General features: G+C 45.4%; 1 protein-coding gene across 5 annotated transcripts in view; it reads left to right on the forward strand.

The window, feature by feature from the left end:
• The first annotated feature begins 664 nt into the window (after positions 1-664).
• MAPRE1 (microtubule associated protein RP/EB family member 1) overlaps positions 665-13923 on the forward strand; it is a 31533-nt gene continuing 18274 nt past the window's right edge. Inside the window, exons 1-2 of one of the 5 annotated variants that reach the window (XM_005672836.4) lie at positions 665-706; positions 6181-6304. In XM_005672836.4, the coding sequence (XP_005672893.1) occupies positions 6184-6304 (121 nt within the window). In that variant the 5' untranslated portion in view covers positions 665-706; positions 6181-6183. 5 annotated transcript variants of the gene reach the window in all.

The following is a 13923-nucleotide window of genomic DNA, read 5'->3' on the forward strand; positions in this document are numbered from 1 at the left end:
CAGCTCGAAACCTGGATCAGCCTTTGTGATAATGGGGAGTTGACCTCTCCGACACTCAGTTTCCTCTTCTGTAAAATGGGTGTAATTCAACCAGCAAGTTCTCTACTAAGAACCCATGTATCAGGCTCAGGGACACAGTGAGGACAGGACCGAGTAGATCCTCGCTTCCGTGAAAGTCATGGAAAGGCAGACAATAAAGGCATAAACAAACAAGATGACCATGTGGAAAAAAGAAGGACGAGGTTCAGGTTCATTTTACATAGAATAGTCACAGAATGTGTCTCTGAGGTGACTTTTAAGTCTTTCCTCAAGGCGTCTATCAATTTACTTTTTTACCCAATAACCCGGTTTTCTAGAAATTCATTGTAAAAATTTTTTTTTGGCTACTGGGGTGGAGAATTTGTAACTGGATCCCGCCTTCTAGGCGGAGTCACACTGGTCCGAGGTGGGAATCTCATTGGTTGCGGTAGACCGCGCGGCTGCATTACCCAGCAGCCGGCGCCCCGCCCCTTGGGCACCTAAGCCGTCGATCAAGGATCAGGTTCCTCCCCCGACCGCGGCTTAGTCCCTTTCTATAAAAGGAGCAGCGGGCGATGACGAGCCTTTACGTCGGCGCGTAACGGGGGGGGGTGCGTGTGAGGTCATCGCGCGGGTGAGCGGGCGGGGTCGGGCGGTTTGAACTAGACGAAGACGGAACCGGAGCCGGGTACGGACAGCGGACGTGGTCCCGCGGAGAGCCGGTGAGCCGGCTGGCGGGCACGGGGCGGCGGCCGGGGGGCGGTCGGGTGGGCCTGGGGCCAGGCAGGCGCAGGCCGGCCGTGCCGACAGCGACCGGGCCGCTCCCTCACGGGTGTGCGGTTCGGGCGGGGTGGGGGAAGGGCGGGGCCGTGACCCGGCGCGCGCGAGCTGGGCTGAGGGGCGCGCGCTCTCCGCACTGCCGCGGGGGGGCGGGGCCTCGGGCCGGAAGTGGGGGCTGCCTGTTGGCGGCGTGGGGGCTTATGGGCCGCGGCCGAGGCCGAGCGGTGGAACCTGGACTGCGGAGGCAAGAGGTTCCGGGGTGGCCGGAGCGGGAAGAGCGCGTGTATGTGGTTGATGTGGGTCCTGCTGGCATCTCTGAGGACCTTCATTGTAGGAAACGGTGCTATTTGAGGGTTAAGAGTTCAGGTTTTGGGTTCAAACCTGTGTTGAATTCCCTGCTGTGCTACCTTGAGCAGGTGCTGTAACCTTCCGGGCCTCAGGTTTCCTCATCTGTAAAACGGGGAGGAGAGAGAGAGTCCTATATCAGAAAGCTCTTGTGGCGGTGCCTTCGGAAGCCAGCTCATTGGACTTCTTGCTTTCTTCGTGTGTATTTGTTGGACGTCCACTAGGTGCTAGGCACTGTGATAAGCGCTGGCTATTCACCCAGGAGCAGGCGAGCAAAGGCTTGCTTTCCAGGCTTCCACATTATGGTGGGAAGATAGTAAATAAGAAAATTAATACACGGAAAAGATAATTTCATATGATTACTGGGAAGAGTGTGACAGGGTGATATGAGTGTAACAGCTTTTCCAGCCCCTTTCGTAGCTGACCTGGAGTGCTTCAGGACAGAGCTTGGCCTCTTCCCCATTTTGGGAATGGGGGAATGAGAATCCTTTTTTTTTTTGCCTCACTGGAGGCCTGTGGAATTTCCCGGGACTGGGATTGATTCCACGCCGTGGTTTCGACCTGCACCTCAGCTGGGGCAACCCCAATCCTTAACTCTGCAAGGGGACTTCCAGGAATGAGAATTTTTTTTTTTTGTCTTTTTGCCTTTTCTAGGGCGGTACCCACGGCATATGGAGGTTCCCAGGCTAGGGGTCTAATCGGAGCTACAGCTGCCAGCCTACACCACGGTCATAGCAACTTGGGATCCAAGCTATGTCTGCGACCTACACCACAGCTCACTGCAACGCGGGATCCTTAACCCACTGAGCAAGGCCAGGGATTGAACCTGCAATCTCATGGTTCCTAGTCGGATTGTTAACCACTGAGCCACGGGAACTCCAAGAGAATCTTGAAGACCCATTGAAGGAAGGTACACTAAGGGCTTGCAGTCTGCCTCTCTGATGAGGTATCTCTAAGAGTAGTAATAATCTTAGCTATGCGCTAATTGGTCACTTGGTATGTGCCAGGTGTGTTTAAGTTCTTGATGTGGCATTATGTCATTTAATATTACACTGTCTCTAAGAGATAGTATCTTCGTTTTACAAATTAGGGGATGGAGACTGAGAGGTGATTTGGTTTATGTCGTCTAGCAAGTTGCTGAACCTATGTCTGTGGCTCTTAACCTCTATTTTGTTGCCTCCCTGAGGTCCACATCTAGGAGCATGTTTCATCTAGTGTGCTCTTTGTGGTGGTGTGTCAAAGTGTGATGCAGTTTCTGGCGCATAGGGAAGCTTAGGACATGCTGTGCTTTTCACTGAGTGTTTTCACTTAGATTCTCATTTAATCTCCACCACCACCTAGTGAAAAAGATGCTGTCCACCTTTTACAGGAGAGCCGTTTGTGATCTGGAAAGGTGAGGTATTTGCTTAGGATCAAGTTGCTATTTTTTGATGGCACCTTCCTCCTGCTCTTTCCATAGGACTCAGTATGATGCCTTGAAAGTAATAGGTGCTCATCAGCCAGCAATGAATCTGAGTGGGTTTGGGGCTGTGCTAGGGGAACTGCTGAAGGAGGAGAGACACATGGAGAGGCAAGGGGGAGCTTTTTCACGGCAGTTGAAATCTGGATCAGGGAGCCTTTTTAAGGGTGAGGTTTGTGTGGTGGTTATCGGGTCTTCCATTGAGGCCAAGCAGTGGAATCCTTGTGCAGGAAGTGTGAGCTGTCGTTAGCTGTATGTAGCTGAGGCTCTGAGAACTAGGCTCTGTTTTGACTGCCTGAAAGAGCCAATTAAGTGGTTGAGTCAGTGGATGTTTATTGCACATCCACGGGGTGCCTAACCCCATGTATTTAGTGGCTGCAGAGTTTGCAGAGCACATGGGGCCAGGTATTAATGTACTGCTAATGAAAGAGTTTTAAATTATATGATGATGAAAGGCCATTAACGTTTTCTGAGCTGGGGTGTGGTCGGGAGACACACGTGGCTTAACCAGCTGCTTACATTTTATGGCAGCATGACACACACAATGCCCAATGTATGTGTGAATGTCGCCAAAATAGATTACAAGAGCTCAGTCTGGGATCATGGTGGTTTTTGTTTGGTTATGTCTCTCCTTGGTGCCAGATAATAGCATTTTGCACACAGTAATCATTTTGTTTATTCATTCTTTCAGGGATTTTAAGCAAGGGAGATACTTGGCCTGATTTTTGATTCTGAAAATTCTCCCTGGCTCCCTGAAAAAACAGAATGAGACAGAGACTAATTTGACGGCTCTTGCAGTGGGTTGAAGTGAGATGGTGGAGACAGGTCCCAGGCACTGTTTTTGCTACTGATGATAAGAGGATGAGCCAGACAAGGTCCCTCCCAGCCCTGGACCTTATTTACTATCAAACCATTTTATGTGCCTTATTTCATTTAAATCTCACCTCACTGTTTTCAGTAGGTGGCAATAATTTATAACTGAGGGGTATTGAAGTTAAGTAACTTACTCAAGGTCATACAACAAATGAGTGACAGCCTCATATTCAAACCCAGGCTTGAAATCCTCACTCTTTGAAAAGAGCAAATTGCCTACTAGTCCACATCTCATTTGGGAACAGTTCAGAGATGAAGAGATAATGACAGTTGCAGAGGTTTGAATGAAGTGCTGTGGGAACATAGGGATTAATTTCCCAATGGAGTCAGGAACTAAATTGTGTTGGCTTCTTGTGTAACATGGTTTTATCATATGAGTTTAAGTAAGAGTGTTGATGGTTTGCTTTCTGAAAAGAGTTTATACAGATACATTTTTCTCTCTTTGACATCATCTTACCAACCTAATAACAAGTAGCATTTACTGAATGGGTGGTGGTCAAGGCATTGTGCCCAGTGTTTCGGGGGATGGGTGAAGGGTGAGGGCACAGACCTGATAAGTCATTTATCTCTCCAGACCTCAGTCACCCTGTTCATAAAAATGGGATTGGATGGGTAGATATCCATCTTTTCTGACCCTCACATTCTGTAGCAATGCGATTCATGTGGCTTGTAGGAGACAAGTGGAAAGACTCAGTGGAGGAATGAAGTGCCACAGGAGAGTGTGGGGTCCCAAGGGGGTTCCAAATTTGCTTTGAGGTTTTTTTTTTTCCCTGCATTGGTAATACTGATGTCACATGAAATGAGGAAAATCACAAGTGTCAAGGTCACTGAAATTTAGTGTTTACAATCATGTAATTGCCCAGGAATAAGCCTGCCCTGATCTCAGATTGCTTGAGTCTTGTCTTCCCATTGTCAGTTCTCTACCAGCAGTCAGGGTGATCTCTTGCAAACTTAGATGATGGTATGATTCTACCCCACTGAAATCCCCACAGTGACTTCCTTAACAGAGAATAAAAGGTAAACTCATCACGGCCTGCAGAGTCCTAACGCAATGGGGCCTTCTCTTCCTCCTCTTCCTGCTCTCCCGACTGCTCACTGGGCTTTAGCCACCCTTTCTCCCAGTCTTCCCATGGCTGCTTCCTTCTGTTTCTTTTTGCTTTTTCTTTTTGCTTTTTAGGGCCACACCCGTGGCATATGGAGGTTCCCAGGCTAGGGGTCTAGTCGAAGCTACAGCTGCCAGCCTCCACCATAGCCACAGCTCACGGCAATGCCAGATCCTTAACCCACTGAGCGAGTCCAGGGATCAAACCCGAAAGCTCATGGTTCTTAGTCAGATTCGTTTCTGCTGCGCCACCACGGGAACTCTTTCCTTCCATTTCTTTTTTTTTTTTTTTTTTTTGTTGTTGTTGTTGTTATTGTTGCTATCTCTTGGTTCTTGGGCCGCTCCCGCGGCATATGGAGGTTCCCAGGCTAGGGGTTGAATCGGAGCTGTAGCCACCGGCCTACGCCAGAGCCACAGCAACGCGGGATCCGAGCCGCGTCTGCAACCTACACCACAGCTCACGGCAACGCCAGATCGTTAACCCACTGAGCAAGGGCAGGGACCGAACCCGCAACCTCATGGTTCCTAGTCGGATTCGTTAACCACTGCGCCACGACGGGAACTCCTCCTTCCATTTCTTAAGCTCAAACATCAGTTCCAAGAGGCTTTCCTTCATGTTCCCCTCCACCCTTGTTGCCTAAGTGGTTGGTAAGAAATGACATTTGTTTGTGTATTTGGTCAGTGTCAGACTTCCACTATTAGAAAGTGAGCTCCCTGTGAACAGGCACCTTGTCTTTCGCAGTCCCTAGAATAGTTAACATTTTACGTTAATGTATTTCTGTATGTTTGTTGTTTTAAATTTGAAAGCTTGGCGTAAAAGAGGGGCAGCATTTTCTAGGGCTGGGGGAAAGAATGCGGGTGATGGGGCTGGGCAGACTTGGCTCCCAGTGCCCAGGGCTTGTCTCTTGAGTCCCTTTCCTCACCTGTAAAATGAAGTGAATGAAGTGAGCTTTGCAACTTGGGTTAAGTGGCAAGTGTGCTTAGTAGGCCCTCAGGTGCCCTCCTTTCCTCAGGAGGCTCAGCAGAGAGTTGGTGCCAAGAACTCCTCACTGTGGAGTCATTCACCACGACCTCTGTAGTACTTAGGTTATTGCAAAGCTTCTTTTCTTTTTTTTTAATTATAAAAGTGGACATAGTCTTTAAAGACACTTTGGAAAACTTTGTAAACTGTAAAGAGAAATTAATAAAAGCCCACCATCTGAAGAAAACTGCTGTAAACATTTTGATGTGTTAATAGATAAACTTGGATTGACATTTTCTAAGCGGAGAACATTCTTGCTTGGGCATCAACTTCCCTTCATAAAGCACTTAATCATCCCTTTACTTAGTGTGTCTTGTAGCTTAAAACTTCATACCAGTCATACTAAATTGGACCTGAATTTTAGGCTGGCTGGTATTGGTCAGTTTATTTCAGGCCACATTTATGCATGGAAATCCAGGCTTATGGCAAGAATCCTAGTGTCTTGGATTTGGCCTGTTGGGGAGGAAGATGAGGCTTATAAATTGAGAGCCCCCACAGGTCTACTCTGGTGACTCCAGGAATCACGTGTTCTTCCTTGCTGCGTAATAACATGAGCCCTTCTCTTTTTCTCGCACGCTGTAGAAGATGGCAGTGAATGTGTACTCAACGTCCGTCACCAGCGATAACCTCAGTCGACATGACATGCTGGCCTGGATCAATGAGTCTCTGCAGTTGAATCTAACAAAGATTGAACAGTTGTGCTCAGGTAAGCAAAATCCAGGAGACCCCTTTTCCAGGAAAGCCTGCAGGTCCTTCAGGGATCCTCAGACCTTTATCTGACTGCAGAAACCACAGGTTCAGGTTCTGCGTTGGGACTGCCCTGTCTCTTTCAGCCCTGCCTGGTTCCACTTCTGCAAGGAACTGTGCTTAAAAAGAGCATGCTGCTGTTCCGGCCTGTGAGTCTACCACCTCCTGCTATAGAAGCTGCGTTCTGAGGCCATCTTTTCTGTCTGCACTCATGTATATCCAAATTTGAAATGTTTTATTTGAGGATAAAAATTGTAATTGTTTTAGTTCCATATTATTTAATCGATGGCATTTCTTAATTCCAAGTAGCACAAAACCAAAGTTGGGCAAGTTGTGCCATTCAGTCACAATTTTATTGAACTACTGTTTAATAAGAAGGTAATGATTTAAAACAAAAATCATGTTCTGTGTCTATACTAATTGTATAACTTAAAAAACCAGAGAGAAGAAAATAAAAATGCTGGCCTGTTGTGGCTCAGGGATAACGAATCTGACTAGTATCCATGAGGATGTGGGTTCTTTCCTGGCCTCACTCACTGGGTTAAGGATTTGGCATTGCTGTGAGCTGTGGTGTAAATCGCAGACACGGCTCTGATCCTGCGTGGCTGTGGCGTAGGCTGGCAGCAGCAGCTCCAGTTCAACCCCTAGCCTGGGAACTTCCCTATGCTGCAAGTGTGGCCCTAAAAAGCAGAAAGGAAAAAAAAAAATGCTGGTTGTTTTATTGTTCAGAGAGAGCCACCGTTTGGATTTTTTTTTTTTTTTCTTCTCACTTTTCTTCACATGTATGTGTTTGTATCCCTGCTATTTTCACTTAACATTATGTTGTGGATATTGTCCAGTGTGCCTCACTGTCTTGGAAATGTTTATGCTTAAGGGTTGTATATTATTTCTTTTTGTGGATATGGTAGGGTTGTATAATATTGTCCTAATTTTTGGACTTGGATTTTTTCTTAGCTTTTCCATGGTGAATAATGGCTGGGTTTAGTATCATTTTTTTTTTTTTTTTTTTTTTTTTAAAAGTCTGTTTAGGGCTACAGTCAAGGCATATGGAGGTTCCCAGGCAAGGGGTTGAATCGGAGCTGTAGCTGCTGGCCCACACCACAGGCACAGCAATTCGGGATCCGAGCCACATCTGTGATGTACACCACAGCTCACGGCAATGCCGGACCCTTAACCCACTGAGTGAGGCCAGGGATCGAACCTATGTCCTCATGGATGCTAGTCAGATTCCTTTCTGCTGAGCCACAATGGGAACTCCTAGTATCCTTTAACATAAATTTTATCTCCATTTCCCAGTGATTCTTAGAAATGAAATTACCAGATCAAAGAATATAAACTTTAGGCTCTAGGTAATCATTTTTTATAAAAGTAGTATCAGTTTCTTCCTGTCTCACCTTTTGTGAGTTCTGCTGACTGCCCCTGACTGTCCTGGCATAATAAAGAATATAAAAAATAACAATAAGGAGTTCCCGTCGTGGCGCAGTGGTTAACGAATCCGACTAGGAACCATGAGGTTGCGGATTCGATCCCTGCCCTTGCTCAGTGGGTTAACGATCCGGCGTTGCCGTGAGCTGTGGTGTAGGTCACAGACGCGGCTCGGATCCCGAGTTGCTGTGGCTGTGGCGTAGGCTGGCAGCTACAGCTCCGATTAGACCCCTAGCCTAGGAAACTCCATATGCCGCGGGAGCTGCCCAAGAAATAGCAAAAAGACAAAAAAAAAAACCAAACAAACAATAATATAAGGAATATAATGTGTTAGGGTTATTAGAACTGGATTTATCACAGGTAGGAGGTGAGGTCAAGAATATGGCAGAAGAAGGATGAGCTGTATATCCTGCTGCTACTTAAATTCTTGTTCTTGGGATAGAGAATTTTAACTTCAGCTTCTCCTAGTAATTAGAACAACAGTTATTTAAGCGAAAGCTTGTGTGCCAGGGTTATGCAAATACTTTTCAAATATCTCTTCATTTAATTATCATTATACCTCTTCGAGGGAGGTATGGCTATAACCCGATTTTCCAGATGGGGAAATGGGCTTAGAGAAATTGAGTAAAAAGTACAAGGTTATACAACAAGAACAGATTTGAGGCTTGAACCTTTGTTGACATCAAGAGTCCATGTTCTTAAGCCCCTGTCCTGTGCTCACTTTCTAGACTTCCTTTACCAGCCAGTGCCTTTTGGTTCTACTTAAAATTACTGTTTTCCTTTATATGAAAAGAAATCTTTTTAATGAATTCAGCTTTTGTACTTCTTTATTTTGTACCTGGGTCTTAGCCTTGGTCTTAGTTTCATTTGCTTATCTTGTTATTTCCCCTGTGAGATTTAATCTGTTTTGTAGATGGTCAGAGAGAGCGTGATGGGAGGTTGTACATTGAGACAGAGGTGCCTAAGAGTCATGCTTATTAAATATCAGCTATTGTGTTAGTCAGAGGCACTGCTTTTCCCCTACTTTCTGTTCATTTCTTCAGTTTCATTGTCACATCCCCATTTGTTTGAGGCTTTTAAAGCACTTGTTTGCCCCGTGATTAATGACTAATGTGGGGATGAAGTCATCTTAGTTTTCATTGGAGCCGCTTTTCACCAGCAATTTCTCCCTAAAATTTAGTTCCTTCTATACATATACTCCAAGCAGTATTTCCCTTAGTTAATTCCAAAATGAGAATTTCATGTGTAGATGTTGTACATGTGCTGATCTGGCTCCAGATTTAGCTCCTTCAGACAGGGAGCTATCGTCATCAGGACTGGGTGTGAAGAAGCTTCCGTCTGCTCTGAGCCATGTGATTTTGGATGAGTCCCTTAATGTTCTCATTCCTTGTGTGTAAACTGGGGTGGTAGGGTATGGTTTAAATGTTGGGCTGTTTGGGGGATCACCTGTAAAAATAGCTCTCAGGTACTGATTCTTTGCCACACCCTGGAGAAAGTCAGGCTCCTTAGGTCCTTGTCTTTATTGAGGCCCCAGGAGAATCCCACTGGCCTTTAACACTGGTGCCTGGTCCCTTCTGATCTTACCTCTGATGAGCAGAGGGTCATGCAGACCAGAATTCTCTTACCAGACACAAGCTTTAAAAGGTGGGAATGAATAGGTCTTTCCCTTCAGAGGGCAAAGCTCTGAGGTCCTACACTGTTAATGTGCTGGCTGCCTGTGAAGTGGCAGAGTTTTGTCAGCATCGTAGGCGTCCTTCCTCCAACAGTGAAACGAGCCTTTGCTTGGCTCTTGTAGTAAGAAAAGGTGTGGGTGACTTTCAGTGATAGGGTTGGCTGGTTGATTAAAGATTCATTACATTCTGTAGTCTCTCTGTTTTAGAGAGTTAGTCATCAAGTATTTTGGAAAGATAGTCAACAAGGAAGAAACCTTGATCACAGAGGATCATTCTGATGAGGGGTTGATTGTGTCAGAAGGGAGATGCTGGTTGCTTTTTGTTCCTCTCTTTCCTCGGTTCCAGCCAGGATTCACGCCCCCCCCCCCTCCTTCCAAGGGCCTAGCATGGTAGTCTGAGCGTGTAGCGTGGCCTCACTGAATGTTCTTGGATCCCCCTCACTTCCTGCCTTCTCCCCTCCAGCCTGCCCTCCTTCACAGTTCCTGTGTTGTACAGAATAGGAGAGGTGTTCAGATGCCCCTAGGCAAATGCTGTTTCCTTTTTTTTTGTAGTTTATTGTGGGCCCTGCTGGCCCTTATATAAAACAGAATGTCAGTCTTGCTTCCAGAGCCACTCTGAGGCTGGGACACCCCCTGACCGGGCATCCCCAACTTTGTTTTCTCTTCAAGTTGGCTCCCTTTTCCAGACACACTATTTTGGGCCAGGTTCCCACCATTCTTCCAGTGTTGCAGGCCTGAGAAGCATCTTTTGAGGCTAATTCACAAAGTTCTGTATCTATTCTGCAGGGTCTTTTGGCTCTGGTCCCATCTCAGTTTGCAGGCTGCTGCCACAGCGGCCTCCCAGCCAGGCCCTACATTCCATCCAGGTTCTCTGCCCCCGCTTCTCTCGTTGACCACAGTAGTCTGCAGCCTTTCAAAGAGACCATTTTTTATTGAGCTACTCCTCTGCTCAAAAAGTATCTCTTTACATTTTTTTGCCTGACTCTTCAAGTACTTCCATTATTTTTCTTTACATTAATTAGAGTAAAGGATAAGAAACTTATTTTCCTCTGACTATAAGTAATTAAGTATTCTTTATAGATACGTATTAAAAAGAAAACCATAGTCTATTGTCATAAGTTGTAGTCATTATTATCTTTTAGCTGTATTCCCCTCCCAATTATGGCTTTTTTGCTGAGCTCTCAGCATAGGCCAGGCACTTTCCAGCATGTTTCGCCTACATAACCTGTGAGGTGAGGACTGTCATGCCCGTGTAGAGAGAGAAACTGAGACAGAGATGTTAACTTGTCCAAGGTTGCTGTGTTAGCTATACCTTCAGTATTTTCCGTGATTTTCAAAAATCATTAACATACTGTATATACAGTATTTTTTGAATAACTGAAAGTCTCAAAATGGCTTAAAATTCAAAAGGGACAAAAAAAGTCTGTCTTTGAAAAGTAAGCCCATCCACTAGCTGTCCAGTTCCCTAACCCAGAAGTAACCAGTGTTACTAGCTGGGTGGTCTCCAGAGAGAGTGAGCCTATATAAGCAGAAATAACCATCTGTCTTTTTTCTTTTTTTTTTTTTTTGGCTGTGCCCATGGCATGTGGAAGTTTCCTGGCTAGGGATCAAACCAGTGCCACAGCAGTAACCTCAGCCGTAGCAGAAACGATACTGGGTCCTTTACCCACTAGGCCAGCAGGGAACTCCCTGTCCATATTTTGTGTTTGTGTTCTCTTTCCACCATTTTACATAAGTGGTAGTGTGTTCTATATCCATGCAGCAGGTGCCACTTTATTTTCCTTTATGGTAGTGTCATACATAATTTCCTTGGATCTGTTCCTTATTAGTGTGTTTCCAGTCTGTTGCTATTATATATAGACTGCTCCAGTAAGTAACACATATAAGCATATAAGGTTGTACAGTTTTGTTTCTCGCTTTTTAAATTAAAATAGGGGAGTTCCTGTCATGGCGCAGTGGTTAACGAATCCGACTAGGAACCATAAGGTTGCGGGTTCGGTCCCTGCCCTTGCTCAGTGGGTTAAGGATCTGGCGTTGCCGTGAGCTGTGGTGTAGGTTGCAGACGCGGCTCGGATCCTGCGTTGCTGTGGCTCTGGCGTAGGCTGGCGGCTACAGCTCCGATTGGACCCCTAGCCTGGGAACCTCCATATGCCGCGGGAGCGGCCCAAAGAAATAGCAAAAAAAGCCAAAAAAAAAAAAAAAATTAAAATAGGATTATTTTTGGCATGTTGAAACATCTTGAAGCTGATTTTTTTTTTTTTGTCTTTTTAGGGCTGCACCCATGGCATATAGAAGTTTCTAGGCTAGGGGTTGAATTGATCTTTAACTCACTGAGCAAGGCCAGGGATCGAACCCACATCCTCATGGATACTAGTGGGGTTCTTAACCCTCTGACCTACAATAGGAACTCCTTGAGGCTGATTTTTTTTTTTTTTTGTCTTTTTGTTTGCCATCCCTTGGGCCACTGCTGAGGCATATGGAGGTTCCCAGGCTAGGGGCCTAATCGGAGCTACAGCTTCCGGCCTACACCACAGCCACAGCAGCTCGGGATCCAAGCTATGTCTGTGACCTACACCACAGCTCACGGGCAACGCCGGATCCTTAACCCATTGAGCAAGGCCAGGGATCAAACCTGAAACCTCATGGTTCCTAATCAGATTCATTTCCCCTGTGCCACGATAGGAACTCCAAGGCTGATTTTTTTTTTTTTTTTTTTGTCTTTTCAAGGGCTGAACCCGCAGCACATGGAGGTTGCCAGGCTAGGGGTCTAATCGGAGCTGTAGCTGTCAGCCTACGCCAGAGCCACAGCAACGCAGGATCCGAGCCGCGTCTGCAACCTACACCACAGCTCACGGCAATGCCGGATCGTTAACCCACTGAGCAAGGGCAGGGATCAAACCCGCAACCTCATGATTCCTAGTCGGATTCATTAACCACTGCGCTGCGACGGGAACTCCTCGAGTTTTCTGATAGGACATCTATTCTGTATAGAATGTTGACTTCAGCTTTCATCTGATTCTTCAAGGGACCCTTGACTGGAAAGGGTTGAGAGCCAGTGCTCTTGAGATATTGCAAGCTTTTGGAGCAAGGACTACCTTGTGCCCTTGTGTGTTCTCTGCTTGTAGTACAGGTCCTGGTAGGAGAGGGCTGCAGCAGTCATTGGAAACCTGGTGGTTGATGCCATGACCCAGCTGGTCCTACCCTAAGTCCGTTTGCATCTTTTAGCCACAGGTTACATGGGCCTCTTCTGCCATAGATGACTGGGACAGTGACCTTCTAAGAGGGGTGATCTTTTTGCCTTGCTATGTTGCCAGCTTTTGTTGTTAAGGCAGAGATTTTAAGGAAGGCCCTTTTTAACCTGTTCTGAACCCATCTGAGACATTTATAGGCCAGGAGTTTTGAGCCCTTTTGTGAAAAAGCAGCTGAAAGACTTTTCTTTTAAACATTTACCTTCTTTTTTTGTGTTCTGATTACAAAAGTATATTAATTGTAGTATATAATTAATATTTTAAAAATAGAATGTATTTAGTACCACCCCCCCAGAGATGGCCACTATCCTGTTATATTTTGATCTACAAAATAACTTCGTAGGCTTTAATCTAAAAATTGTTTTCTTCTAGTCTTTTTTCTGTGGGTATATATTAAGATGAATATTTTTCATATATGAAGGCATTTTATAGATATGTTTTTATATCTTGCTTTTTGTTTTAATGTTAAATCTTGAGGTTTTCCCCTAAAAGAAAAAAATGTGCTTTGAATGCTTGCATGATATTCTCTTAGGCGATGGTGTGTGAATTAATGTGATTGATTACTCCTGCTATTGGACATACAGGTTGCTTCCATTTTTTACTCTCATGAGTAAAGTTCTGATACAGATTTCATGTGTAAATTTTTGCCATATTGGAAAAAAATTAGTTCCTTAGGTTGGATCCGCATATTTTGTTTATTAGTTGTTTACATTTTTTTGGTGTGAATTGTCTAATTGATTTGTCTGTTTTTAGTGGGGTCTCACTATTATACATTTAGTGGAGTTTCTTTATACATTAACTCTGTTTCAGAGTGTAGCAGCCTGGTTTACGTCTTTCATCTCTGATCCAGGAAATGCTTCTTTATTCCCCTGTCAGGTGTTCTCTCAGATGATGTGTAATGATATGGCAAGTACAGTGGACGTGGAGTCAGGATACCTGGGTCTGGCTCCAAGTTTAGTCCCTGGCTTCTCTGGTCTTGGGCCACAGTTTTTGGCCCTCAGTTTTTTAATTTATAATGACTGCAAGGATTCTACTAGCTCTAAAATAAAAACTGAAAGCTCTTTTTTCTTTTTCTTTTTTTTTGGCTTTTTAGGGCTGCTCCTGTGGCATATGGAGGTTCCCAGGGTAGGGATCCAATTGGAGCTACAGCTGCCGGCCTGTGCCACAGCCACAACAATGCAGGATCCTAGCCGCATCTTTGCGCTACACCACAACTCATGGCAACACCGGATC

The sequence above is a fragment of the Sus scrofa genome, chromosome 17, assembly GCF_054392235.1.
Source record: "Sus scrofa isolate SSC_HxYL_T2T_F1_AM1 chromosome 17, Sscrofa_HxYL_maternal_Yorkshire_Landrace_v2.0, whole genome shotgun sequence".
NCBI classification, from domain to species: domain Eukaryota; kingdom Metazoa; phylum Chordata; class Mammalia; order Artiodactyla; family Suidae; genus Sus; species Sus scrofa.